Source organism: Amblyomma americanum, chromosome 11 (genome assembly GCF_052857255.1).
Source record: "Amblyomma americanum isolate KBUSLIRL-KWMA chromosome 11, ASM5285725v1, whole genome shotgun sequence".
In the NCBI taxonomy this organism is placed as follows: Eukaryota; Metazoa; Arthropoda; class Arachnida; order Ixodida; family Ixodidae; genus Amblyomma; species Amblyomma americanum.
Window position 1 is genome coordinate 922,215 of NC_135507.1, and position 27,679 is coordinate 949,893.

Consider the following 27,679-nt stretch of genomic DNA (forward strand, 5'->3'; position numbering starts at 1 on the left):
ACTACAGCAGCAGTCAGGTAGGCAGGGAAGTCTTCGAAGCTTATTCCTAACCTACGAATAAATGACGCCTCAAGAAGCGATAAGTGCGCGAGTGAAGCGTCTACTGTTCGGTTGCGAAAGGAACCTGTGTTTCTAAATGCTGCGTATATTGAATTCCTGTTACTTTCCGCGCAATTTTATATCGTCGTTTATCGCCACATTATCTTGGTTCAGATTGTCTTTACCCCTGCTCGTCTTATTATTCCAATCGCAAGTTGGCGCTTGACCTCGTTTGTCTCGCGCTAAGCCAACCTGCAAATCATTCACCTCCCACAGACATGCATCCAACCAGCTGGATGGCCACGCGATCGTTCCTCGAACCAGGCGCGCGGTATGTGCACACCAGCGCCGGCCATTAGGGGGAAGGCAACGCAGCGCCGATACGTGCGCGCTCGCCAAGGACGTCCGTCCCAGCGCCGGATCGGCGGGCTGTTCGACGGCTCGCAGATCGGCGTCACGCGCCACGGCGAACGCACCGCGACAGCCAAGGTGAGCGTCACAGCTGCCCGACGCTGCTTTTCCGGCACGCGCGCTTCGACGTGTGCAGTGCGTGCTCAGCGGTGGCTTCGGGACTTGGAGGGTGGGCGAAAGGCTCGAGACTAGAGTAAGCGCACCTACGGAGGCCAGAACTATTTAACACGGGGTGGCCCAACTTGGGCATATGCGCGACTGGAATAGCATATATGCAGAGCACGTCCAACAGTGCTGCTATGGTCTATCACCTGGAGGCTATAAGCGTGGAATAGGAAAAAATAGGGATAGCGGTGGAGAGCACGGGTTGGAGTCGGCTCATGCAGGGAAGCCCAACGCCGAGTGAGCATATATACGGACGAAATGCGAGCTATAGCGAATGGTGTGACTGCATAAACACGGCAGTGGCTCAAAAAAAAAAAAAACAGGCGGGAAGATGTTTCTGGGACAGACGGCGGCTGTCACTGAACAGGGAGGCATCCCCCGACACAATGACGAGGACCATGTGACATACTATATATGCTCTTTGCAGTACAGGTGGTCGCGGGAAAATGGAAGCATTTCCGTACGCACTGCTCGAATATTTCGGCTGTTGCGCATCGTTTTCGTGCAGAAAACATCCGAAATCATTCGAGCAGCCGTGCCATTAGGGCTACCTTGAGGCTTGGTCCATGGCGGCCCCCGCGGATTGATTCCCCACCCGAATCCCGGGAGGCGGATTTCCGGGCTAAACTGAGCAGTCCTCCCTGGTCAGAAACAGGCGCTCCTTCAAACGCCGGAAGTGTCGCGAGGGTCGCTTTTGCTTCGCATTTATTCCTGCACTCATCACCGTGCGGCACTGAAGTGGAGGCTAGCTACTGCAAGATACAACCACACAAACGCAGCTTGACAACACGGAAGTGAACAACGGTTGAGAAGGGATCCTCAGGGTGCTGAGCCAACGTATCTGCAAGAGGACTGGTCTCCAGCCATACCAGTCTTCTTGTCGATATGCCGGCCGAGCACCCCGTGGCCACACATTGTCAAGCTCTGCCGTGGATAGCAAATTTAAAATCTATTTCGTTTCAGAGGGGTAATCACGTGGCCTGCTTCGCTTCTCGCCCCACTGGCTCAGGGTTTCCCAATCGGCATTGGGCTTAGAAGGAAGCCTTTCCACAACGCACCGATCGCATCGGCCGACACGGTGCATTGAACAGCCGAGTTCTCTCAAGTGCGCCTTCGAAGTCGTTCTCCTTGAGGCGGACCTTCCATGCTGTATTTACGGGTAATGCCTCGTATGGCGTCGTTGCCTTGGCGGAGATAAATGCAGAGGCCTCTCGCCGACACGATAACGTATCTAATATAGCCGAAAACTCCCGAGCCCCCCCGAAGGGGATCTCTTTAGGGCGGTGAGAAACCTGACGCTGCAAGCGGTGTTAAGCCACGAGAGAGCAACGCCGCGTCTCATTACGTTCTTTCGCAGTTTTGGTCTTTGACGAAGGCGTCACTTCGTGGCGACAACAACGAAAGCAGCGCCCGCTAGGAAATGCAATAAAGTGTCCCGACGCACACCTTTCGACCCATCAGCCCTGAATTTCGAAGCGTGGACCGCATTCAGCAGAATGGTCAAGCCAGTGGAGTAAGGACTCTTTTCGGTACGCGCCGATTGGTTGGAGCCCCGACAATTGTGGCGAACGTTACAGAGCTCGTTGGTGACTCGCTCTCAGAGCGTTCGTAAGCGTCTCGAGCTAGGCGTCTCCAGCTGCCATTCAGCCACGTCCAATAGAGTGTACTACTGCTACAGAAATGTCTGCGAGGCAAGCTGGTCGTCTCGAGAGACATTCATCGCTGCATGGATGCTGTGTGGAATAACTGCAGACCATGCACTGCGAACAGAGGGACCGGCACGTTCGCTTGCCTTCGCGTATACAAAGCGCTGCAGTCCGACCTGCGCCTGAGGCCCCTGCAGTGTATGCACGTACGCGCAGTTGATCCGATGGAGGCTCGGGAGGGAAGAGTCAAAGAGGTGATGGAAAGAAGAGATATCGGTGGTCCGATGACGAGGTGCTCGCAATACACGGCGCGAGGAATAACAAGCATTAGCGTGCCCAAACTGCGTTTTCTGCGCGCCTTATCAGCAGAGTAATTGGGCAGCTCTCCAGCCTGTCACTGAATTAACCGTGGCGACAAAGCCCCGTGCGAAGAGCTCGTTGCCGCGAAGGTGCGCGCGACTTCCGGTGGAAGAAGGTTGGGCAAAAATTACGAGCAACTTCACCCCACATGCTCCGGGACTGTAGCAAAAACCCTGACGGTGCTAACTCCGGAACCGTCCCGCCGCGGTGGGCCGCTGCCTTGCGCAGCCCCAGCCTCGGTGACCAACACTGGACCGTCCAGCAGGCCCGCGAGGCGACGGCGAGGCAACACCTCGACGTCCCCACGTGGGAGACCTAAGGCCCCGTCGGCGAAAGCTCTGCAGGACTTTTAAATGAAGTTGTTAACAACCAAACAGGGAAGGAATAATTAAGTTCACTAGTCTGCGTAGTGCTAGAAGACATAATTGCCTAACTAGTCAGTCACTTACAAAATGGCTAACTGTGACTGGTTAAATCTTGTTTCTGCAAGTTCATTTGCTTCCAACACTTGACATGCAGGACTGCCGCGAGCTGCAAATCAAGCAGTGTCACTCTATTCAGTTCACCCGGAGAGTTTGGTCGAAGCGTGAATTGTTGGGCGAGTTGGTACATGTTGACGTGAAAAAAAAAACCAGCGAGAAAAGACGCAAGACCAGAGGAAGGCGCACACAGGCTGTCGCCGGACCCCGACAGTTCTTTGGCCGCTAGCATGGAGGGGATCTTCTTTGACGACAGTCAGGTCAGGTCAGGCAAAAGCAAAGGCAGTTTGAAACTGCCAAAGTATTCTTTCCTTTTTTTCTCTATTTCCGTTCCTCGGCGGAGAAGCTCTCGCAATGGGCGCCGAGAGGGGTGCACGGTGTGTTGTAACGGCGCTGACCCGAATGACAGAGAAAGTTCAGGGGGGGAGGAAGCGATTAGCCCAGCGAACGAGAAAAAGGAGCGAGGCCGCTCTGCTCAGAGGAGAGTAAATAAATAAAGGAAACAAAACGGTTGAGGAATTTTTACGTCCCACGGAAACACTTGCAGGCTCGTGTCCACAACTGCGAGTCCCGTGGCCTCTGGAATGATTTCGAGCCCTTGGCGGATATGAAGAAAAGAAGGAAAAGGGAGGGAGAAAGAAAGAAAGCGGGCGATTGCCGGCGGCGTCGTCCGAAGGTCCCCGCGCGTGAAGAACCAGTCGCGGTGACGAAGGAGGAATACGCCCCACGGCGGTCAGTCGATCTCCAGAGAGAGTTTCTTTCCTGGTAGATGCGCAATCACCGCGGTGGTGGGAAGCTTGCGCGATGAGTGCCGTCAGGGATAACGAAGACGCTACCCGTACAGGGCACAATTACTGCTGCAAAGTAAATAAAGTATATGGCACCAGTTACTCTGCAAATTGCACTACCGATTACTGCTCTAATCGCATTGCATCACGATTACTTCCTGCTGTGAAGAGCAGCTCTGCTCGTGCGGCAACACACGGTGCAAGGCCAAAAAATGGTGGCGAGTGCCCCTTCGTGCACAAGGCTGGTCCACCTGCAGGAAACCAGCGCACAACGGTTCGCCCACATAGGCATGCAGTGATTACATTTTCTGCGAATTTACTAGTAATTCATTACATTACATATTAATCGTAAAAAATAATTATACTACTGCAATTGCACGGTCACTCGGAGTAGAAGATTGTGCAATCGTCGCAACAGTGTAAAGTGCGCCAGGTGGTGACCAGGAAAGGACGAGGGAAAGAGGAGGACACGAGGAAGGGGCTACTCAATCAACGTGCACTGCTTTCGATCTCGGTGGACAGCCGACACGAAAAGAGGGGATCTTCGAGGTGCACTGGCACCGCGTTCCAATTCACCGAGCTGGTGAACTTTTGGGGGGCGATGCAGCATTTGTATAAATGACACTCGACACGCTTCGCCCAACGAAGCCTGCGTGACTTTGTGGCGCCTCACGCTGCCAAAGGTTCAACGCACTAATACGCGCACTTCTAGAATGCAGCGCCATGTGTAGATTCAACGAACGCGTCTGCCGTCGTCCTCGAAGAACCAAGGGCGGCGCCAACCTTCACGGCTCGTAAAGGAGATAATTGAAAACAACCGTCACGCTCCGGCAGTGCGGTACGAATAACAAGCACTGTTTCTGATATCGAGACATTCGACCCTTCGCTCGTCTTCTCTCGACATGTGCCCACGCGTTGCTGGACATTAACTTCCTCCTCGTGAAGCATCGCCCGCCGTACCAGCTTTTTTATCCTCGTGCATCGACTCTGGCATAATTGCCGTTGCTGTTTTCCGCGTCGCTTTTATTTCCTCTCAGACAGCGTAGCCACTCCGTGCAGCTAATTACGTAAGCGAAACGCCGGACTGCAAAACTTGCAATCGGGCACAGTGGCGTTCTAATGTATCTGGCTATACGGGCACTCATTCACGCGAAACGTCGCACTCGTTAGCGATGAAACCGCGAAGAGAGCAAACAGTTCTAAGCCCAATGAGCTAACTGCCTAAGACCGAAGACAGTCGCATCGTTCCTCGTAGATGTACAACGGCGAAAAACGGCACAAATTAGCCCTAGAAATCGGTTGGATGGATGGATGCATACGGCTGAACCCTGTAAATCGTGCGGTAGTTCAAGCCACCTAGCCATGACTTCAGAAAATTTACTCTTGTTTTGATTTTAGACATCCATCAGATAACCTTCGCTTGGTTACCACTACCCGCTTAAAATCTACTTTCCCTTCACTGTCCTTAAACCCCAATGCCTGGGATAAATCAGCCCCGCTGCTTTCCACTGTAGGGTGAAGTCCTTTACAAAAAAGTATCAAGTGTTCACCCGTTTCCTCCTCTCCGCACGCAGCGCACGTGTCCGTCTCGTACTTGCATCGGTACTTACAGATCGTCGCGCCATCTGAATGAGCTCAAAGGCATAAGATGAGACATTTTTCGCTTAATGTCGGCTGTAAATCGTTCCCGATGCTTTCCATAGGCGGCGTGAGTATCTGCTACCTTCCAGATCTGGCATGAGGCCAGATGTTTAAGCAAAGTTAGAAATCAAACATGGCAATACACCAAATAAGGGGGTACAGGGTGATATGGGATGGGCGTCGTTCGAGAGCAGAGGGGCTAGCAGTAAGATAGCATTTGAGGAGCGATTGAGAAAAATGGGGGAAATGCAGTCAGTGGGCTAGGAAAGTTTTCAGATACCTGTACATAAGGAATGTTGACACGAAATGGAGGAAGCGAAGTAGAAAATTGACAAGCAAGTATCTGGACAGCAGTAGGGGGGGGGGGGGGGGGAATCAGCAATTAGCGGTTAAGAAAAAAAAAACAGAGAGAGCTCTGTGGAAAACAGGGATGCTTACGAAATCGGCACTGGGAATATACAGGACCTTTGGATGATACAGGAATATACAGGATGATAATTGTAGAGGAACCTCTTTGTTATTTGAGGCCAGGTCGGGAGTTTCGCGTACTAAGACATATAGAGTCAGGTACCACGAGATAGACACGTTGTGCATTGCGTGCGGAGAGGAGGAAAAAACGGCTGAACACTTGATACTTTTCTGGAAAGGGCTTCACCCTACAGTGGAAAGCAGCGGGGCTGATTTAATTATCCAAAGCACTGGGGTTTAAGGACAGTAAAAGACAAATAGATTTTAGGCGGGTAGAAGTAACCAAGCGAAGCCTACCAGATTAGTGGCTAAAATCAAGACAAGAGTAAAATACCACAAGTCATGGCTAGGTGGCTTGAACCTACGCCCGATTCAAAGGGTTCAGCCCTATGCATCCATTGCGATAAATAGCAATTAACTGAAAAATGCAGTGTTTAACTGATATGTACAACAATCGCGTGCGGCCACCGCGACCCGCCACAGTAGGGCTGTTTTTTACCTACACTCCGTGGAAGATCGTGTAGGCGAGTGGAGGGCAGGGCTAAAGCTATGACGTCTGCTCGAGCGTCAGCCAATTGCGTGGTACCGAGCGTCGTCGTCCTCGGGAGCAGACGACAACCTCTGAACTTTTGAGTAAATTAAGAAATAAGGTTTTTGCGTGGCGTTTATTACGGTACAGAAATGCAAGTCATTTTTGTTTTCCCTCAAACGGAGCGCAACACACGAACTTATCGTCTCTTCATAGGATGCATGGAGCATATCACGCGATGATCGGTAAATTTCTTGCACAGTAAGTCGGATGAAGGGTCGACGACGAGTTCCTCGTGCGAAATACAAAGCGTCCATGTTTCTGTCGTGACTAGAGGAACAGCGTTTCGCGGCTTATGAGGTGCGACTTTCGATGGCTGTTTCTCGGCTCTCAGCCAGCGGGCTGACTGATCGACCGCTTCGAGACGCCGCCGTATTAATATACACAGACGTGAAAAACGATACTGTAACTGCGTAAGGAGCTTCGCTCCAACATACATTGATTCGTAGATGGCCATGCATGCAAATATACTTGAATTTTTCACGTGAGTCGTCCAGCGTCGATACCAAATGATTGAACGCGGCTTACCTAAACGCGAAGTAGCGTTCAGCAGACTAAAATATGCACGAGTCGTGTAAGCGATTTCATCTTCGTAGAAGGTAATGTTCGACGCGTGGGTGCACCGCCATAATGCTGCCATCGTCCCGGCCGACGAACTTCAGCGACTTGCTAGGCTGCGCTGCAACAGCTCGCGGCATTTACCGTCAGAAAATGGCGTTGTGCGTTTGAAACGCGCGCCTTCTTTTCCGTCTGCTAGCCTGCACCTCCAAACGAAGCGGTGTAGAAAAGGCCCGTTCGATACGCCTGCACTCGCTGCACCAGTTCTGTAACGTTCTGAAGCGGTGCCGCTGAGGCCGAGTGCAGGCCTGGCCGTCTGCTAGCCTTGGCGCCGCCCACCTCAACGGCAGCCAACATCCCAAACCGCGTGAAACACAGCATCGCAGCGAAGAGCTGCCACGAAAAACCAGCCGCGATCGATGCATGTGCCCCTCGCAGCAGCTGGTGCGAAACGCACGTGTGTTCTTAAACTGAGGTGCGTGCGCGCCCATCGAGTGACAGTGAACAGCGGCGCGTCCGCCGCGATTGTGACGGCCGGCGGGCGGCCACTTTTGCACTGTGTTCGACGCGCGCCTGCCCACGAGTAATAGTTCGCAGCACGCGGGCATAGAGGTATTGACACATGTCACAGTGATAGTGCCACCGTGCGCGTGGGATGGCCGGACACGCGTGCGGTTCACTGCGCACACACTGCACAGAAATCTCCTCACGCCTGATATCAACAGGTCCCCAGTGCACCGTTCTCGTCGACGAGCAGAAAAACCGGAGTCGCTTCGCCGCGTTTATCGCAACTCACGAGCCACCGTCTGCTTCCATGGCGGCTGCAGCAGCACGATTTCGGCACCGACCACAGAGGAGGTGCAGTTTGCCTGAAGTCTTACACCTTCACACAGTCTGCACATTTTTTTTAACGAATGCCGCAGACGGCGCCATCTTGCACCGTTGGCAGTAGGGCTATTTTTTTTAACCTACACTGGTGTAGGCGAGTGGCGGGCGTGGCTAAAGCTATGACGTGAGAGATGCACTCGTGTGCACGAGCGTCAGCCAATAGCGTGATACCGACCGTCGCCTTCCTCGGGAGCAGACGACAAGCTCTCAATGTTTGGGTCGTCGTAATATACTATACTATCAGATAAAATGAGAAATATATACTGCAAAACGTTTTTGCGTGGCGTTTATAAGGGTAGAGAAACGCAAAGGACATTTTTGTTTCCCCTCAAATGGAGCGTAACACACAAACTTGTCTGCTCAGCGGATGCATGGAGCGTACCATGCAGCTGTCGCTAAATTTCTTGCACAGTAAGTCGGATGAAGGGTCGATGACGAGTTACTCGTGTGTAATAGAGCATCCATGCTTCTGTCGTGACTAGGGGTACAGCGTTATGCGCCGCGTTGAAACAAACCGGCGTTCCGCGGCATATGAGTGCGACTTTTGATGGCTGTTTCTCGGCTCTCAGCCGCAGCGGGCTGACTGACTGATCGACCGCTTTGAGACGCCGCCGTATTAATACACAGACACGAAAGAAGATACTGTAACAGCGTAGGGAGCTTCGCACCAACATACATTGATACGTAGATTACCATGCATGCAAATATATACGTTTATTACCATGCATGCAAATATACTTACGTTTTTCACGTGAGTCGTCCAGCGTCGATACCAAATGATTGAACGCGGCTTGCCTAAACGCGAAGTAGCGTTCAGCGGACTAAAATGTGCACTTTCAGTCGCGCAAGCGATTTCATCTCCGTCAAAGGTAAGGTTGCCACTGTCTCAGAGGCATGGCTGCACCGCCACAACGCTACCGTCGTCCTCGCGGACGAACTTCACGGACTTGCGAGGCTGCGCTGCAACCGCTAGCGGCATTTACCATCAGAAAATGGCGTTGTGCGTTTGAAACACGCGCTTTCTTTTTTCGTCTGCTAGCCTGCACCTCCAAAGAAAGCTGTGTAGCAAGTGCAGTTTTCGTTCTACAGTACGCGTAAGAGAAATGCGTTCGTGTAGGTGGGCGGAGCATCACTTTTCTACACTGGCAAAAAAAAGTAATGCCACACTGGATACACCAGTGTAGCAAGAGTAGGTTAAAAAAAAAAATTGCCTTTGTGGAGATACCGCGAGGACCAGTTCACGTAGTGCAGACGAATCGAACAAGCCTAAAGTGTAGTTCTGGTGCTACACTAAGTGTAAAGGAAATGCGTTCGTGTAGATTCGCGGAGTACCACTTTTTCTACACTTGCAAAAAAAAAAGATGGAGCCATGCTCCATGCTACACTCGCCACACTAGTGTAGCCAGTGTAGGTTAAGAAAAAAGGCCCTCGCAGCGGCCACCGGCTGCATCTGGGAGAGGGCTGCCCGAAGCCAAGTTTGTTTACGAGGGGGTTCCGGACTCCGGAGGCGGCGATGTTCGTAACGGTCATATGATCGTTCACAGACCTTGACCCGCGCTATCGTGCGCGGGGCGCCCACAACTGTTGGTCACCGTGCAAACACGCGCGGAGAAGGCTCGAGCGGAGGGCACAAAACGCAGCCGCCGCCGCGATCATGGCCGATACAAAAGGTACGACCATAGCCTCGTCATACTACAGGGCATTCGTCTTTTTTTTTCCGCAGCCGCGTGCCACTTACGTAACCAATATTGCGTGCGTCCTTCAGCCAACTTTCGCTTACACAACAGACGCGCTATTGCCCGCTTCAAAACGGGCGCGTCGCCGAGGTCGGCCTGTCCGAGTGGTCTGTGTGGTTTTTGTTGGCGCGCTCCGAAACCTGTTTGCGTGGCAGCTTTCTCGTGTTTCTGGTCTTTTGCCGCTTTCGTTTCGCGCGAAGGCGCACGCCGCGTCTACACCCATGAAAGCACACTTTTCCTCATGCTTTTCAACGGGAACTGCTTTAAATTGTTACGCCCGGTAAACGTTCATCACGACGAAGCTATCACATGAGCACCTTTCGCTACAAACACACTTCAGAACGTGCGCCGCAAGTGCATGCGCATTAAAGACGGCTGGCGTTGTTTGTACTGCTGCATCGCTGATCGTGGAAGCACTCACTTCGAAGTATGAATGAAAGGATTGTGAGAAAGGTGATGTTCTTGTTGTGTGTGCGTGCGCGCGCGCGTGTGTGTGTGAGAGAGAGAAAGATAAAAGCCCAAAATGAGATATGGAATGATTCGCCTGGATAAAATCTAGAGAAGATAATGCTGGACATCGCAGTTTCACAACTCTTAAAAAACTGCACTGCACAATCGGTGCAGATTCTTACAAATATGAGACGTTTTGTTGCACCAAGCCCAGAGAGTTCAGGAATCAATACTGTAAAAAAAATTAAAAAAAATCACTGGAACCAATTGGATTTCCAACTGGTTCCAACACTGGTTCCAACACAGTTTCCAACTGGTTCCCATCGGAATGGTGTTCCAATCGGATAGTCCAAATGGACTAACCAGTTGGACAAACTGGGATTCCAATTGGTGAGCCTGATTCGTCCCATTGCATTAAATTGGTCTGCCCAGCTGCCCCCACTGTATCCATATGAATGTTAGCATATTTGGTAAACAAGGCAGAATTAATCTGGTTCTTATAATAAGAGCTATCAGCAGCTTAACCTACTGTATTCATCACTACACCACCACTGCAGTAAAAATTAAATAACTGCACTCAGTGGGCAAGCACCACTGGCACCGGCATGACAGCCTCATAAATGGCGGTACCGATATGTTCCTTGTACGTGTTTTACATAGACCCCCCCATGTAATATCCTCGATGGAGGGCCATTAGGGGTATGCTGAATAAATAAATAAATATAAGCTGGAGCAGAAGTGTGCTCTCTGGATGTACAACCTTTGTCTGTAAAGTTCCGAGACTGAGTCCATTAAAAAAAATGCGCATGAGGAAGTGTGAGGGAGTGCGGCACAAGTCTGGCATTCAGCTTTCGTTTCCCCAAGTTCTCACGCAAAATTTGGTGGCATGTTGTCTTACTAATGTCGAGAGCTCGACAATCTGATAGCATGCAGACTGTAATGATGCAGTCTTGCTGTACGATTTTCCTGACCCGAGCCACGCTGTTTTCATTCCGTGAGGTTGAAGGGTGCCCCTGCCTTGTGTCGTCTTCCACCGACGGTTTCTCTGTAACAAACCTCTTGTGCCACTCAAAAACTTGCGCCCGCGATAATGTCTCGTTTCCGGAAGCGTCACGAAGGAGTTCATGCGTCTGTGTGGCAGTCTTGCCAAGCTTCACACTGAATTTTATGTTTACACGCTGTTCGAGGTGGATGTCCATCTCTCCACATTCACTCACAGTAAAATCCGCGGACGACTAGTGACAACGTATATTTCTACATGTGCCATCTAGTGGCTGCCACGGCAACTAACATAGATAGCTCAAGTTCACCCGAAAAGATGGCGCTGCACATACGCAGCAACATTTGTTTTGGAGAATCATTCTAGACAAGAAAACAAATCAGTCTCGAAACTTAACGGACAAAGGTTGTACATATTGAGCTAATATATGCTGCTAGAGTCTGAATTTGTAGTGTTTCTCGTGTGTGATGTGTCTCTTGGCCTTGATTTCCATAAAAGTATGATAATTTCAATTCCACAGTAAAAATGTTGATTGGCACCAGGCACAGTAACTCTCTGCAGTCCTCACAAATCAGTTTTCCTTTTGAGACTAATAATTAAATTCTTTGAGAAGAAATGTCTGGCCTTTGGCATTTATGTCGATTTTTCAAAGGCATTTGACTTGCTCAACCATAATCTGCTGCTACAAAAACTGGAACAATACGGAATTAGGGGAGCCACTTTGTCTCTGCTAAAATCGTGCTTAGCTCATCGCAGACAAAAGGTTGCTCACAATAACAAGTTGTTAAGCCTTGAGCAACTTCTCTCTGGTGTTCCCTAGGGCAGCATAATGGGCCCCTTATTATACCTTGTTTACATCAATGACATCTTTTTTTACCCCTGCCGTTGACCTTGTAGGCTTTGCTGACAATTACAGCAAAGCCGATTACAGCACTGTTGTCGGGTGGCACAGAAGCCGAAATATTTTCGCGAGCCAATAAGTTCCTGGAGTATCTTCACGAGTGGTCAAGAAATAACCATCTGAAAGTGAATTCTGATAAGACGAAGGCCGTTTTATTCCGAACAAGAAACAAAACTGTTCACAGCAACTTCACAGTATCACTAGGAGGTAAAACAATTGCAATCATGCAAAACATAAAATGCTTAGGAGTAATCCTCTCATGAGTGTCTCACCAGGGACGAGCATGTCAATCATGTTCGGAAACAACTAAATCGCTTCAACAGTCTTATTTTCCAACATAGAGACACACTTCCGTCTCAAGTAAAGGTCCTTATTAATCAAGCATTCTTTCTCCCATCACTGACATACTGTCTCACAGTTTGGGGAACTACGACCCAGCACAACATATCCAAACTAATAACAGCACAAAAGCGGGCAATTAGACTAATAGCAAACGTATCGTGGCATACCCACACACAGCCATACTTCATTAAATTTGGCATCTAAAGATCACTTCTTTGTTTCCTTTCATATTGCTATCAATGTACAAAACTGCGGATATTACTAACAATGAAACCACTTTCTCGTTTCAAAAATATCTCGCTATTCAATCGTCTATGACACCCGCTCTCATTTTCCTTGGTCATTGGCTCTTTGTCGCACCAAATACGGTATGCAATCATGGTCTTTTATTCTGTCAAAATACCTGAACATTATAGAAAATAGCAACGTATCGCTAAGAGACTTCACAGTGAAGAGCCTAAAAACCATTTTCTGCCTTTTTGAGGAAGTTTAGCTAGAACTTGCTCTGAACTGTGAATAAAACTATAACGTCGGTGAACTCTGCATATGTTGTGCATTTGGATGATGTGATGCTTGTGTTTTGAGTATTTATATCACTCTTTGTTGCGATTGTGATGGTAAATGTTGAAATGCTACTGTAAATATTTCATTCATGTTGATACTTTAGTTTTTGTTTCGACTGCCTCAAATGTAGCTGTCTTGTGAACAACCGATATGTAGCAATATGTTGCCTCGGCAATGTGGGCGTAGGGTGCCTCTCAAGCTGCATTCAAGCGACTTTTTTTTCCCTGCGTCCTCTCTCTCCCAGTGATACTTGTACCACTAAGAGCGAGAAATAAACTTCAACTTCACATTATTAATATGCTGCTGTAGAAGTATTTTTCACACTGCGAATTTTGCGGAACTTAATTGCGTTATATTTTGTGAATATTACCTGGGTACAGTAACTGCCTGGCCTTATGGGTCCAATTGGTAGGTCCAGTTGGGTCCAATTGGTCGGGCGGCTAAAAACACAACTGGAACCAATTGGTTCCAATTGGAAAGTCCGGTTGGAACCAATTGGAATATCCAACTGGAACCAGTTGGAATGTCCAATTGGTTCCAATGCTTTTTTTTTTTAACTGGATTTCCACAAGCAACACGCCTATCAATAAATATGTTTGGTAACACACTAAAAAATGCAGGCCACTGCTCACACTATGAACATTCCGAAAACTGGAACCTGAAAGCAGAGTGCAACAATCACACTTTGCGTACACAAAAATCATTGTGCTTTATATAGTTTCATGCCTAAATATCCACAGCAAAGTTTGCATGTCTTTTCTTTATCTGTTCTTATATATTCAGGCAGCAACAGGAGAGACATGGCGGCCCAGTTGGTGTCAGCAGAAACCGTGGAAGGGGTGTTCAGCATGATCTCTGTGTACCTTAACGATGACTTGGTCAACCAGATTGGTGGTGTCTTTGTCTTTGATGTCAAAGGTATGTTCCATATAATTGGCTTTATAAAGTCTTTCAAGCCAAGGGCTTTTGTACATCCAATAAGCAATGCACCTGATAAACCTCTGCTAAAACACTTGGTTGTATGTTTGTCTCTCTTCATGGATGCATGAGCAATATCTGTTGTGCATGCAATAAACAATGCATCTGATAAACCTATGTTAAAATACCTGGTTGTACAGGTTTTTCTAAAACAGTGTCAAGAATTCTGATTTGTAAATTTCTAACTCTAGTGTGTTTTAATCTACTTTCCTGTTTGTCTCTCTTCATAGATGTTTGAGCTATATGATGCATAAAATGTAAATTTGAACAATTGTGCACACATTGTTTTCCACTTAGTAACCGGATGTTCCCCTGACAGTCCTTGTTCCTTCAATATTACTAAAGCACATTTGAATTACAGCTTTCTAAGAATAAAACAAACCAAGAACCTGAAATGCAGCTGCAAGTTTTCCCTAACTAACTAGCACAAGTTGAATGATTTGCGCTGAACAGATGCATTATGCTTATGGCAAACTGAACGGTCCTCAAAGTGTCAGCTTGTCAATGAACCAAGCTTAACTGACAGCATCCTTAATGAGGCTACTATTCTCTATTTGAAGACCAATAAAAGTTCATCTTGACTGTTCAACCTAGGTGAGCCTAACAAGTGGTATGTGGACCTCAAGAACGGCAAGGGTTCTGTTGGCAAGGGCGACCCTCCTCAGGGCAAGGCCGACGTGACCTTTGTTATGGAGCGTGACACCTTCATCAAGATGTTCACGGGGAAGCTGAACCCCACCAGTGCCTTCATGGGTGGCAAGCTGTCCCTCAAGGGTGACCTGCCAATGGCGATGAAGCTCGACAAGCTCATGGGAGAGATGCGATCCAAGCTGTAATCTACCAAGGCACACGTACTACATAGACATTTTGTTTGTGCTGCAGGTCAACCGTAAGGCACGCAGTGAAAATGTGGACATTTCCCACGGCTGCAGAGTGAACACGAAGACAGCAAACACAGTACCTGTGTTGTTGGCAACACCAGACACATAAAAACATGCACCTACAGGAAATTAATGGTGGAAAAATTTGTTGCCAAAGGCAAGCAGTAATCCTGGTTGCAATCACTTCTTTCTTTACTTAGTCACAAGACACATCTTGCAACATGTTTACTGACCAGCCATGAGGACCCCAATATGAATGTTAGCAAAGGACTCTCTTGATAACGTAGTGAGTGCAGTAACCATGTCTTGCTGCAGGAGCAGCATGAGCAAGAAGTGCTGGCTTCACAGATAAAAACATGAAATACATGTTCGTTTAAAGTGGAAAGACTAGGGCTAGTTGGTCTTGGTAAGTACAATGCATTTTTTCAGAAAAGAGATGCACGCAGGACGAACGCTGTTTGGTGTCCATCCATTTAATTAAATAAACAAATAAACCCAACTATCAATGGCTAGGAAAAGAAAATCACTAAACAGGTAAACTTATTCACAAGACGCTGTCTTTGGGAAGCAGTGTACATATGAGAATAAGAAGGAACCCTAGACAGCTCAGAGTTTTTTTACTTTGTAATGTGATAATGTTAAGATTTCCGTTCAGCAGAAAATCTAGCATCACTGTCGTCGGGGTGGTGAGTAAAAAATCCCTCAAGAAGCAACCTATGTGGGCCGCCTAGGTCATGTGATCTTGTGCTGTCATCACAACCTGGATTATGAGCAAACTGACCACTGTGGCAGGTGGCAATTAAATTAATGTCTGGTCGCGAGAAGTTGCTCGGGAAGTGCAACTTGCATCACACAAGCACCACTGATGGCAGCACCTACCACGTGCTGGGGCAGTGGCGCATCACTTAACCGCTGTGCTACTGCGCCAGCATTGGTATGAGGACTCCCAGGCATCTATGAATGCAGAGTCGAGAATGACTAATTCCTCATACATGGGCATTAACCCATTAACACAACTACGTCATACCCTTGAGGCGGAGCTTAAGCGTCTGCTCCAAATTTTTAATGTGTAAGTATTTCTTGTCTCGTGAGTGGCATGTACGGAACCTTTCAGCAGAGTGTGTCCGCTCACGAGTCCTCATTTGAAGAAAGAAACTCACCGGCACTGCGGTTTGAGCCCAGGCCCTCTGTGTGCCAGGCGGGCACGCAACGCATGTGCCACGAAGGGTCGCTGGTTTAAACTTGTTAGAGGGGAATGAAGTGAACTCGTTGTGGTGTGTACGATGGTAAAGTGTGTACTGATGTTTGACGATGGCTTGCAAAAAAATGTTGCAGACGTCATCCAATGGTCATGTGATAAGTGTCACGTGACGACACTGACTTGCAAAAAAAAGTTGCTGGTATTTTTTCCTCTGAGTGTCCAGCACTACATTCTGAATTCTCCTTCATAAATTCTTGGACAAAGCAGTACAAGTCCACACAACTTGCTAGTCCGTTTGGTTGATAGTATTTCAGCCATCAAATCATTTAACAACAGGTGACCTGAACTGGTCATACATACAACCTTTGTCCGTAAAGTTTCGAGACTGACTTGTTTTCTTCTCTAGAAATGATTCCCCAAAACAAATGTTGGTGCATATGTGTAGTGCAATCTTTTAGGGCTAACATGAGTTATTTATTTTGTAACAGGGGCTTAGGTTAACGCTCAGGCAGCGGCGAAACCACGGCGGCGACCGAGTCTCTCGTCTGTTCAGGTCAGCGGGCGCTTGGTCTGAGCGATGGCAGTGCGGCCACTTCTTTTACTTTTCCTCAGTAAATATAGGATGATGGCCTTCTTCACCACAATGGCCCCGGGGACAAAAGGAGCCATCCTGGCGACTCAGGATGCCGACAACAGAACCGGATCGTATTATGGCTTGAGTCGTTGGACATGCAAAGGTCTCGCGACCACGTCGGCGAAGATCGGAAGACGATGCGAGGGGCTCAATAAGGTAGTTCACGGAGGATTTGCGCTCCAGGACGCGGTAGGGGCCATGGTATTCCGAAAGAAGTATTTTGAGAGGCCGGGAGCAGTGGAAGGACTCCACAGCCAGACGAGTGAACCGGGTGGGAAATCCGGATCAAGCTGACCTTCGTCATGGCAGTGTTCCTGGCGCCCCTGAGTGTCTGCCGTAAGCAACCATGCAACCTGGCAGCAGTCTTCGGTGTGCTGGGCAGCTTCAGAAATAGTTGTACACTGAGATGAGACAGGGCGGTATGGGAGAACTGTGTCGATGGGAGCGGATGGATGTCGGCCGCAGAGCAGAAAAATGGGGAGAAACCGGTGGTGGACTGAGTAGCAGTGTTGTAGGCGTACGTAATATAGGGTAGAACGAGTGCTCGATGAGACCATTGGTTTGAGGATGATAGCTAGAAGATGTCTCGTGGACAGTGTTGGTGACACGGAAGACCTCTTCAAGGACATGGGACAAAAATGTCTTCCCACGGTTGCTAATCAGGATACGAGGAGCACCATGGCACAACACTATCGCACACAAGAAAAAGTCGGCGACTTCAGAAGCGGCACCGGAGTAAAGCCACCATCTGTGGGCCACCATAGTCACATGATTCACTTGCAGCTTGCGATGGAGGAAAAATGCTGCTTGCGGACAGAAAGGGTAGGCGACGCGAACGGGCGGGGAGCGCCGCTCCTCTGTTTCATGCCTCGTGTAAGTGGCGCTCCTTTCCACACTTCGATGGGCGGGCTGGGTAAACCTTGCTGCAATCACGACGCAGTTGTGCTGATAAAATAATAACATAATTTTTTTCCACCTTATTTTAACCAGACAAGTAAAATAAGCAAGTCAGGAGTACTGCAGGCTGAAAACATGAAAGCGGGTGATTATTGCCCCTGATCTGGGGCTTCAGCTGCGCCGGCTCAGAGTTTTGCTTGTTGCAGTACTAAATGGCGAAGTTCACGTCTGAAGACGCATTATGTTCAGTGTCCCGGTGTGCACAATGGTCGCGCTATAAGGCCAATTATTTTGGTTTGGTTTTCAGGGGTTTAATGCCCCAAAGCGACTCAAGCTATGAGGGACGCTGCAGTTGATGGCTCCGGAGATTTCTTTGAGACTGAGGAGTTGCCAGCAACACTGATTCACATTTTGTGCCAGCGATGCATTTCTTTGCCACATATCCGGCGATATAAAATATCAGCCTCGAAATCACTGGCCTGGGTGATGAGAGATTCACGTTCAATGCCGCAATCTTTCAACACCTCATTTGCCTCACTGAGGTCTCCCACGTCGAGAAGCTGGTCATTCTGATATTTCGCCTTCTTTACATCATCAGACCCAATGAGGCTGTTAAGAAGTCCATTGGGAGCATTTCCATGACTCGGTGATTATGCAAGGTTCTGGAAGGCCAGACAATTTACTGAAATTAAAAACTGTGTTGGGGTGGGATGATCGCTGCACCCCGACATCCGCCTCACAATCCCAAACAGCCTTTCAATGGGGCCCTGGCTCAGCCTGGACATCATCAGGCAGCAATAGTTCAGTTTCGTTGTCACATAGGCGAGAAGAGCCAGAGTGCTTGCAAGTGTGACGCCAAGTCCTTCGCTTGTGCTCTGGCTAAGGTAGCCTTGCCATTGTGACCCTGTTGTTTCTTCCCATGTGTCCATATAGGTCAGAAAGACTGATGCAATTTTCACGGGACTTGCCTCTCAATTTCGTCTTTGTACAAGAAAAGGCCTCGTAGGGCCTCATCACTCAAAAGGCGAAATGCATAGCTCACCCTCATTTTCTCAAATCCATTTCGATGCACAACTGATTTGTTCACATGTGATTTGTTCACATTGCTTTCAGGGTAGTATCATGCCTCTCATCACATTGACGGGCATAGTGCAAATGATCAACACAAGCGCGTCCTTCAGGTAGCTTAAAGCCAGTTTGCACAAACCTATTCACACATTTTGCGAGGTGTGAAAAGTCTGATAAAAAATACAGCCGCCGTTCTGGGTCAGTGAGGTGCTGTCTGCTGCAAACTGTTTTGTCTTCTTTTCCACATATTCCAAATGAGCACCACATACTTCTGTTCCACGACGCCCCATCACAAGTCACAAAATCAATGTGCAGTCCTGCGTTCTCACTCACTACTACTGTTTCCAGGATTATCTGGCAGAAAATATCGGATTTTGCATTGCTATGAGAAGCAAACGCACCAAGAATTTGATGCCATCCTACTGAGAAAGGTTTAAAAATGACAACCAGGCCAAGGTCACATGCGAGTGTCTTCTGGTTTTCTGGGGTCAGCTTCCCAAGGTCTACGAGGCCTTCAATGTTGCCGTCTGGCACAAGCCTTATATGCTCCAACAATTTCATCTCATCAAAAAGGAGACCACCATGATGATGAAATGGCTCCGTTGTTTTGGTTTTTTTCTGCAATAGCTGCAAACACTTTCTCATTTAGACCATATCCACTCTTGTAGCACTTCAGGTAGCTACGCAAGCAAGTATGAGAAGGCAGAGTCATAATTGTTTTTTTCTGATATGCTCATAAAGGCGTGGGCTTTTCATGCACATTATAGCACACTCAAGCACCCATTCACTCTCATACTTCATTCCTTTCGTACTTTGTTGCTTTGAAGCTGTGAGGCATGTCAAGATCTGTTGCTGCCGCTTGATAGGCATGCCTTTGATCCTCTCCTGGAACACTGCGGAATTGATCTGCGCATATTCCCGTTTCAGAGTTTGGATTTGGAACTTCATGTTCAGGATCCAAAGCTTCGATCTTTTTAGTTTTGCCGTCCTCAGCTTCATTCTTTATGAAGGCGTTTTAGCGGGGCCATTGGCAGCTCTCTTCTTGTATGAAGCTTGATTGAGAACAACATGAACTGGTGGGCGAGTTGGTCAGACATGGTTCTTGTAAACCAGCGCAACGGCTCGAAGCCAAACAGAAAGGGACAAAACACAGCGCTGAGAAGCAGTTTTCTCAAATACTTGCACTGCGGGCAATGTTTCCCAGCTGTCTGACTGATTCCTGGGCAGGGTGCAATAAAACACTTGCCTCCACAAGTCTTCGTCCTCCGTTTTGCACTTATTTGGAAGTCACCCTCTTCACCAAAACCGCTGCACGGACTCAACGAATCAATTTCAACCATTGCAGCGTTTGTCATTTTGAGGTTTCTCACTTCTGTGGCTTGCACAAACCCTGCAGCCTGAATACTGCGGTCATCCGCTGTACACAAAACCTCCTTTTCAAAGAAAAAGACTTTGTTTATACCGCACACTGTAAAACCAACAAAATTTTCAACACCAGCGATCTGATGCCTTGCCCAGTAGCAGTTCGGCAATTCACATTTCATGAGGTTAGGAAATGGCAAGATGTTGTCACCAGCAGGGAAAGCTTTGTTGCTTTGTCCCTCTTGAACCTCACTTCCTTCGTCATTCAGAGTGACACTGCTCCCAAGGTGGGAGGCCTTAGAGGTCAAGCCAGAGGTTGATGTCTTTGATTTCCTATTCTGCGGTGCTTTTTTTAGAGGTACGACGGCACATTAGGATATATGGTGGGGACAGCATCTGTCGTCAGTGCAGGGCGATCACACGGGACTGTCTGTCCATTAATGACATGCGTAAAATCACTCATCCTGTACTGCTGGTCAAAATGGAGCTCGCAAAGCACTGAGCACGCGTCCAGAGTCAGCACGAGGCACCGCCCGACTCCAAGCTTGGAAGCACTCTGGATCTTTAGGCACAGCAAACAATGACACACACCGATCATGCTTCCTCGACGACACATACCCAGACGTGCAGCCAGGAGTGAAGCAGTGAGTTTGCGTCGCCTTCTTCACTTTCACACTGCAGTTAATTGAAAAGCAAAGATCTGAACACAAGAGATACAGAAAAGCATGCTCACGCACATACTAGCGCTTTCACCTCGGCGGAAAAAGTTGACACCAAACAAATCCGAAAAGAGAAGAAACTCAGTATGCAAGCAATAAATAGCAGCACAGCTCAAGCAGCATCCACAAGCAAATGAGACTGAACTCGCCGGCGTGTGCAGGACAGAATGCCACGAATGCATCTAAGAGCACACAGCAGTGCCACAGCGGCCACAACTGGCGGTGGAATGAACCAAAGACGAGTTTTCTCCAAGCGGCGGAATGTGCGCTTGAGCCACCTCCCGCTTTTAGCCACCATAGCCGATTAGGCCGCCGCCGCCTGCTAGCAGACGATGCCAGCCGTGGCCACCACGGCGCAGGAGCAAACGCAGTACTTTCGCAGCGATGTCGCGCGTATGTTTATCTCCTGACGTGCATGTGATATTTAATCTTGACAGTGGGGGGAGCGAATTATTCGCTCCTTCTCGCCAACGGAGCGTGGTATGCCTGAATGCCAAGCGCACCACCCACCGTCAACATAGCCAAGCAGACACGTGCGTGGTCACATCACATGAGCAAAGAGCCCTCGACAAGGTGCACTGGCAATAATGGTCGTTTACCACCACACAAACAGCTTCCCTACCTCGAAAAGACAATCCATGGGTGCGACATAGCGCGCACATAATAGAGCGAACCGCGGTATGAAAAACCTCGCGCATAAAGTCATTGAACAATCGTTTGATTCTAATCCACAAGTTTTTAGGCCGCACCACCCACCGTCAACATAGCCAAGCAGACACGTGCGTGGTCACATCACATGAGCAAAGAGCCCTCGACAAGGTGCACTGGCAATAATGGTCGTTTACCACCACACAAACAGCTTCCCTACCTCGAAAAGACAATCCATGGGTGCGACATAGCGCGCACATAATAGAGCGAACCGCGGTATGAAAAACCTCGCGCATAAAGTCATTGAACAATCGTTTGATTCTAATCCACAAGTTTTTAGGCCGCACATTTTGAGTCCGCATGCGGGCATGGCAGAGGAAGGTGTATTATGCATGTACTGCGATCTATTTCGCTACTTGCGAGCGTGCGCTGGACTTCCCCAGCGTTGTGATTGCAGCGTGCCCGGCAGCACAGCATGCAGACTTCTTGCAGGTATTGTGGCTTTCGCGAGACATCCGTTGCATATACATTCTTAGCTGCTAGGTTTTTCGTCTAAGGTAAAACCGCGATCGGCTGTGATGGCCACGGATCTCGTGTGAACACATGCGTGAATGAATTCACGACAAACGCAACACCGCAGGAGAGTTTAAACGTTTGTATTACAGAAACCAATAAAAATATGTCAAACTTTATGATAACGTACAGCTTCTCGTTCTATCAACCCATGCAGGACTGCATAACGGTTCAGGATTTTATTGCGCAAATTCGCCCTTTGGCGTGTGAATCAAAGGAATAAAGGGTATTAGCTGGGTACGTTTTGATGGTTTCAGCCCTCAAAATGAGCTAAGTTAGCAGTACAGGTCAATCATATTATTTCCAAATTCACATTGATTTCTAAACTGCCAAGATCATGTATTTCAAAATAATTTGCTACAGTGTATTCTAATTAACACACTGAAATGTTTTTGACACACTTAACTGCCTTTGCTGAGAGAAACAATAACTGAACTTACTTGCTGCCTTTCCAAATCCTTGCATGCACTGTGGTTGTCCCTGTAATGCGGGCCTCCTCACTTGCACCATAGTAACTTATATTATTCCTTAGTACACATGACGAAGTCAACAGTCACTGAAACCAAGGAGCAAAGGGAATTTTTTAATTTGCAGTGTTCATTAATGGGACATCAACAAGGTAAATATTTAAAGATAAGATCAATTATCATTAAATATTTACCTTGTTAATCATGTACGTCATAACGAGTCCCTCTTTTACCTTCACTTGTCTGCTCTATCATTAGCATAAGTTATAATTATTGGTGTTTTGTTGCATGAGAACACAGCTTCGTATCAGAAACGTGCTTATTGCACAGCAGGCTAATAGTTTAAACTCAAGCATGCCGTATGTCTGCATCGCAACAAAGTTGGTTGGAATAGTGTGAAAAAACTGGTTACAGAATGACAGCAAAGGGCGATCCAGAAAGAAGGAAGCATGGCAATCACTTGTTCATCCACCTGCTGAAGGCTTTAATGTGACAAAATAGTTATGTGGATTGATCCATCTAAAAAGCCAAATACATATCTGACTAACATGTGACAAATTATTTAATTAGCAGTTACAATTATTCACATGCAAGCAAACCGTTAAATAATTTCCATTTTTTCTTCATTTTATCCAATACACCTTCTTTTCTCTTACTTTGTGAATTATTTCATGCATGGAAGCATATAGCATAAGCAACCGGGATGATGGGACCTTTCTAACTTGTACCTGCTATGCACATGCCGGCATGTGGCCATGTTGTCAAGATCTCTGTGAGGACACAGGTCTTATCAAGCTGTGCTTGCCTTTAGCCCCATCTTCATGTGTGTTTATCTGGAAAGTGCAGTAATTAATTGAATACACCTGTGTTTTACATGGACGCTCTCTGTCTGCCGGTAGTGCCATCAAGCAAAACACAAGCTGGACTGCATGCAAAAACGTGGGGAGCTCTGTTGTGTGACTTGACATTTCCTGGAAAAAAAAAACATAAAAAGGAGCATGCGTAGTCTGTGTGACCCTGCTACATGCCGTCGTGCCATGCGTATGGCATTTTATTCACTAAGACAAATGCCTTCCACAGCCTTTGACTGCCTGTCATCTATTAGCCTACACCATAATTAAATAACACAATGCTGCAGCCTTGCCTGTATAACATATTCTCTGCTACATTTTCACAGTCAGAAGCAAATGATGACAATGCTTCTTCAAGGAAGGACAAAGGGTTGGTTGCTAACTGGTTATTTGATTTGCAGGTTCTTTGTAATATATTTCTTGTATGGCAGTTCGCTTTACGCATACCAAATTGCTCCCAAAGCACCTTCAAGATGTTTGCCCAAGGCGTGCCTGCTATAAATTTAAACCATGTTAGAATGGCTGCATGCGTAATAAGGCAAATAAATGTCTGCCGTGGATAGGCAGTGTTCCTGTGGCTTCGATCTCTGGACAATGATGAGTTTTCCTACCACTGCGAAGCTTCTGAGAAAGCTTTATGCAGCTTTCCTTTGTAGCCATAAGTCTGTGCTCAGGTGGACGCAATAAGAAGTTACTTCCTTATTATTCTAATCAGCTTGCATAGTTTGCAGAGGCAAATTCACTTCCTGTGTGATAGTCAAATAACACATAGATTGCTTGTCACATCATAAGAACTACCACAATTTTATGTGTGTATGCCATATGAGCTGCTCACTTTGAAAAGCATGACCTTCAGCTCACTCTCCTCTTCATTGCATCACCTGAAGAGAAATGCTTATGAAAATGAGCTACATGAGTTGGCACACATTAGGGAATTGTACACTGAAACCAAGATGACCATTTACCCGACCATATCCCTTAAGCTATTATTTTTGCACTGCAAACAGCCTTACCTGTGCTTTGGGTACAAGGCTAGTTCTGCTTATAAAAAAAATGCTGTGTAGCCATACCTTAGTACACAATTTTACTTCTAACTGCAGGGACCAAACTGCGAGAGGGTTAGATTTGGTTTATGGTTTGGTTTATAGGCGTTTAATGTCCCAAAAGTGACTCAGGCTATGAGAGACGCTGTAGTGAAGGACTCCAGAAATTTCGACCACCTGGAGCTCTTTAACATGAACTGACATCACACAGTACACAGGCCTCTAGAATTTCGCCTCCATCGAAATTCGTCTGCCACGGCCGGGATCGAACGCGCGTTTTTCGGATCAGCAGCCGAGCGGCATAACCACTGAGCAACCATGGCAGCAGCACAAAAGGGTTAGAGGTAAAAACAAAATGAACAGCCTACTTTTGATGCCAGAGTATATTTTGTCGGAATGGAACGTCAAACAGCAAAAGCGCTCGAACAAAGAAATATTAACAGCAATGTTGTGGGAAACTTGTCTCCCTCCGTTGCGACGCGGCGGACCATCATCATCATCTTGCATCAGGACAGCACTGGCTGGGCAAGGAGGGAAGACTCCCTCATGGGGGAAGCACACACCTATTTCCACAAAGTTTAGAAATTCTGTCCAGAGACTAGCGTTTAGTAGTATTTACACGATTGTAAGTCGACCCCCCCCCCCCGCCTGTATCACAAGTCAGAGAAAAAGAGCGTGCCCGTGAGCACACCCACAACAAAAATGTTTTAGTCACTGGACTAATCATCCACACCTGTGCCATCGTCCTCACTAGTGCTGCCGTCAACGTTGCTGCGGTCCCACAGCAAGGCATTCTAACATCGTGGATCTGCACTTCGCAAACAACCACAGCTCGACATCATGTGGAACAGCTGAAAATTTTGCCTCGCCGCAGCCGCCACTCCTGCATTACTTGTCCTGAAATGTCAAATTTGCGGCCCGGCGCACAGTTCGTTTCTTCGGCGCAAAAAATGACAGCTGTCTTCAAGCACTTACTGAACCTGAAGCGCAAATGACGATTTACGAAGCACGACAGTAAAAGCTGGTAAAATGTGGCCGGCAGTCAAGTCAAATGCACCAAACAAAGCTAAAGAGAAACTATGCATGAGCATGACGTGAGCGGCGTCGGCTCTTTCATCAGCTACCGACACTGCCCGGAATGCCGCCATGATTAGAACCAGCAGCCCTTCCATCAACTATCAACACTCCTATCAGCACCGAGTGCGCAGTTAAAAGTAAACAAAATTTTCAGCTCTTCCGAACAACCAAGCAGAAGAGCATAATGCTACTGCAGAACCATAGAGCAAATATAAAATTGCAACCATGCCGTAGCATCCCTGATATCTCATTTTTCTCACCTTGATTGATGGTGTCATGCTTTAGTTTCAATTGTAAGTCGACAACCCCACTTTAGATTTTCAAATTAGAAAAAAAAAAATAGGTCGACTTACAATTGTGTAAATACGGCACCTTACACACACATAAAATATATGGTGCGCACATACTCACATCCCTATCAGCTATCAGTGGATGATTACCTAGAAGTCTGTAGTTTGCAGCTGATATCGGCCAGAGCCCTTTTTGAGAAGGAAGCCCTGGACGTTCAAGGCGTCAATAATGACGGTCACGGATGTGGATGGTATGCCACACTGCTGCTCAGCTGTCGTCCGCAGCTCGCTCGTGCTGAAGACACGGTTGCCCGTTCTCTGCGACTCCTTTGTGAGGGCACTGACAAGTGCTCGCGCTTGGGCCGGCTTGCTCATGCCAGAGCCATGCTGGGATCGCCTGAAGTCCAGGCCGCCCAGTTCGTTGCTTTGCGTGTCCGCTATGCTGTGCTTCATGAGCTGAAAGAAGAGACATCAGCGTCAGAAGAGTGGCACGCAAAGCTAGAACTGGACTGTTTCTAAACCAGTTTTCCTGCACAGCACTGTTATTCAATTTTAATTTCAAAGTTTCACTATTATACATACCCAATTATAACTTATGATCTGCTAAGCACTTGTAGGTGAATTCTTTGTGATAACAAACCAGGTTATGTAGAATACATTTCTCGCCTAAATGCACATCAATTATTCTGACAGCACAAAACATACGCAACAAAAATTGGTCAAAACTAGAAATGAAGCAGCCTGTTTTGTGTCAATTAATATATTACTCTAGAGTAAGGTGAATACACCTCTCATTGCTTCCCCTGCACCCAATCACTCCAGCCTTAATATGCAGCTAGGAGTGGCATTTTTTGGTTTTCATCTGCTGAAAGTTCTGCAGAATTCTCATTTCTTTTTTCGGTAATAATACATGTGACGTCCCTGTGCAGTCGAAAGTGACATACAGCTGATTTTGGTCTTTCTGCTGGCACAAGCAGTTCATCTACCAGTAATTAACATCATAAATGGTAGTGCTAAAGCTTTCTTTGCTTAACAAAATCCTACTGCCACAACAAAAAGTAAAAATGCAGGAGTTACTAAGTCAGCAAGCCATAAGAAAATTATATTAGGGGAAGTTTAGTCTTAAAATCTTGGTCTTCATATCTTGGTAGCACTGTGTTGAATGAGACGGCCATACAATATGTGCTCTGCGTGCCGACTGTAGTGCTGGAACTGACTGACGTCACGGAATTTTTAAAAATGCACTTTTTCACGTGACTTATGGATGGTTTCATGCTGATGTCGGCTTGTTATGGTAGCAAATGTTCTCGCTGTTGAAAAACCTACTTTAATGCACAAAGTTCAAATATTTGGAAAAAATTAAGATATTTTTATACCAAACGCTTATTTGACTACGGAATTCAGAATCATTCTTTCAATGGTGGAAATATTTTTCTCAACACTGACTTTTGAGCCGTCCTACAATGCAGGATACTAAGCAAATTCGCTAGCAAAGCTTCAAACATTTAATACCAACTTTTAAGATCACATTTCTCATCACATGCAGTGGATTTCTTGTGACAGTGCGCAAAAATTATTTTTTTCTTGCAGGATCACAATGTAGTCAATGAGGGACAAATTTGGAAAATGGCGCCCAGAGAAGACTGGCGGATCTTTCCAAATGCACACAACGTACAAAATTGAACACACACAACATAACCGGTTTGGACTGTGGGGGTTTAACATCTTGAAGCTATGAGGGACGACGTAGTAAAGGGCGGAGCACATATGGCACGTTCTCTCAGATAATGAACGGCAGTTTACTAATATCCCTCAAGAGAAAAGTGTACGACAGCTGTATCTTACCGGCACTCACCTACGGGGCAGAAACGTGGAGGCTAACGAAAAAAGTACAAGTTAAGGACAATACATCGAGCCATGGAAAGAAAAATGATAGCTGTAACGTCTAGAGACCGGAAGCGGGCA

The 27,679-nt window shown here is 47.3% G+C and overlaps 2 protein-coding genes across 10 annotated transcripts in view; one reads left to right on the plus strand and one right to left on the minus strand.

Moving 5' to 3' along the window:
- LOC144110291 (DNA helicase MCM8-like) overlaps nucleotides 1–27,679 on the minus strand; it is a 102,028-nt gene that overhangs the window by 39,676 nt on the left and 34,673 nt on the right. Inside the window, exons 8-9 of one of the 8 annotated variants that reach the window (XR_013309787.1) lie at nucleotides 25,865–26,170; nucleotides 22,427–22,542 (exon numbers count right to left, since the gene is read on the minus strand). Coding sequence is in view for 5 of the 8 variants with exons in the window: in XM_077643138.1 (XP_077499264.1) it covers nucleotides 25,865–26,170 (306 nt within the window). In the remaining 3 variants the exon portion in view is untranslated. Of the gene's footprint in view, nucleotides 1–15,531; nucleotides 26,171–27,679 lie in introns of those variants that run through there. The other 7 variants (XM_077643135.1, XM_077643134.1, XM_077643133.1 and 4 more) reach the window with 7 other exon arrangements.
- Nucleotides 373–15,386, plus strand: LOC144110294 (hydroxysteroid dehydrogenase-like protein 2). Of its 2 annotated transcripts, none has more exons than XM_077643147.1 (3): nucleotides 373–528; nucleotides 13,809–13,943; nucleotides 14,598–15,386. In XM_077643147.1, exons 2-3 carry the CDS (start codon nucleotides 13,826–13,828, stop codon nucleotides 14,837–14,839), a joined length of 360 nt encoding a protein of 119 aa, XP_077499273.1. In that variant the 5' UTR covers nucleotides 373–528; nucleotides 13,809–13,825; the 3' UTR covers nucleotides 14,840–15,386. The 2 variants fall into 2 exon arrangements, with proteins under 2 accessions (XP_077499273.1, XP_077499271.1); XM_077643145.1 differs by lacking the exon at nucleotides 373–528 and adding an exon at nucleotides 9,484–9,702.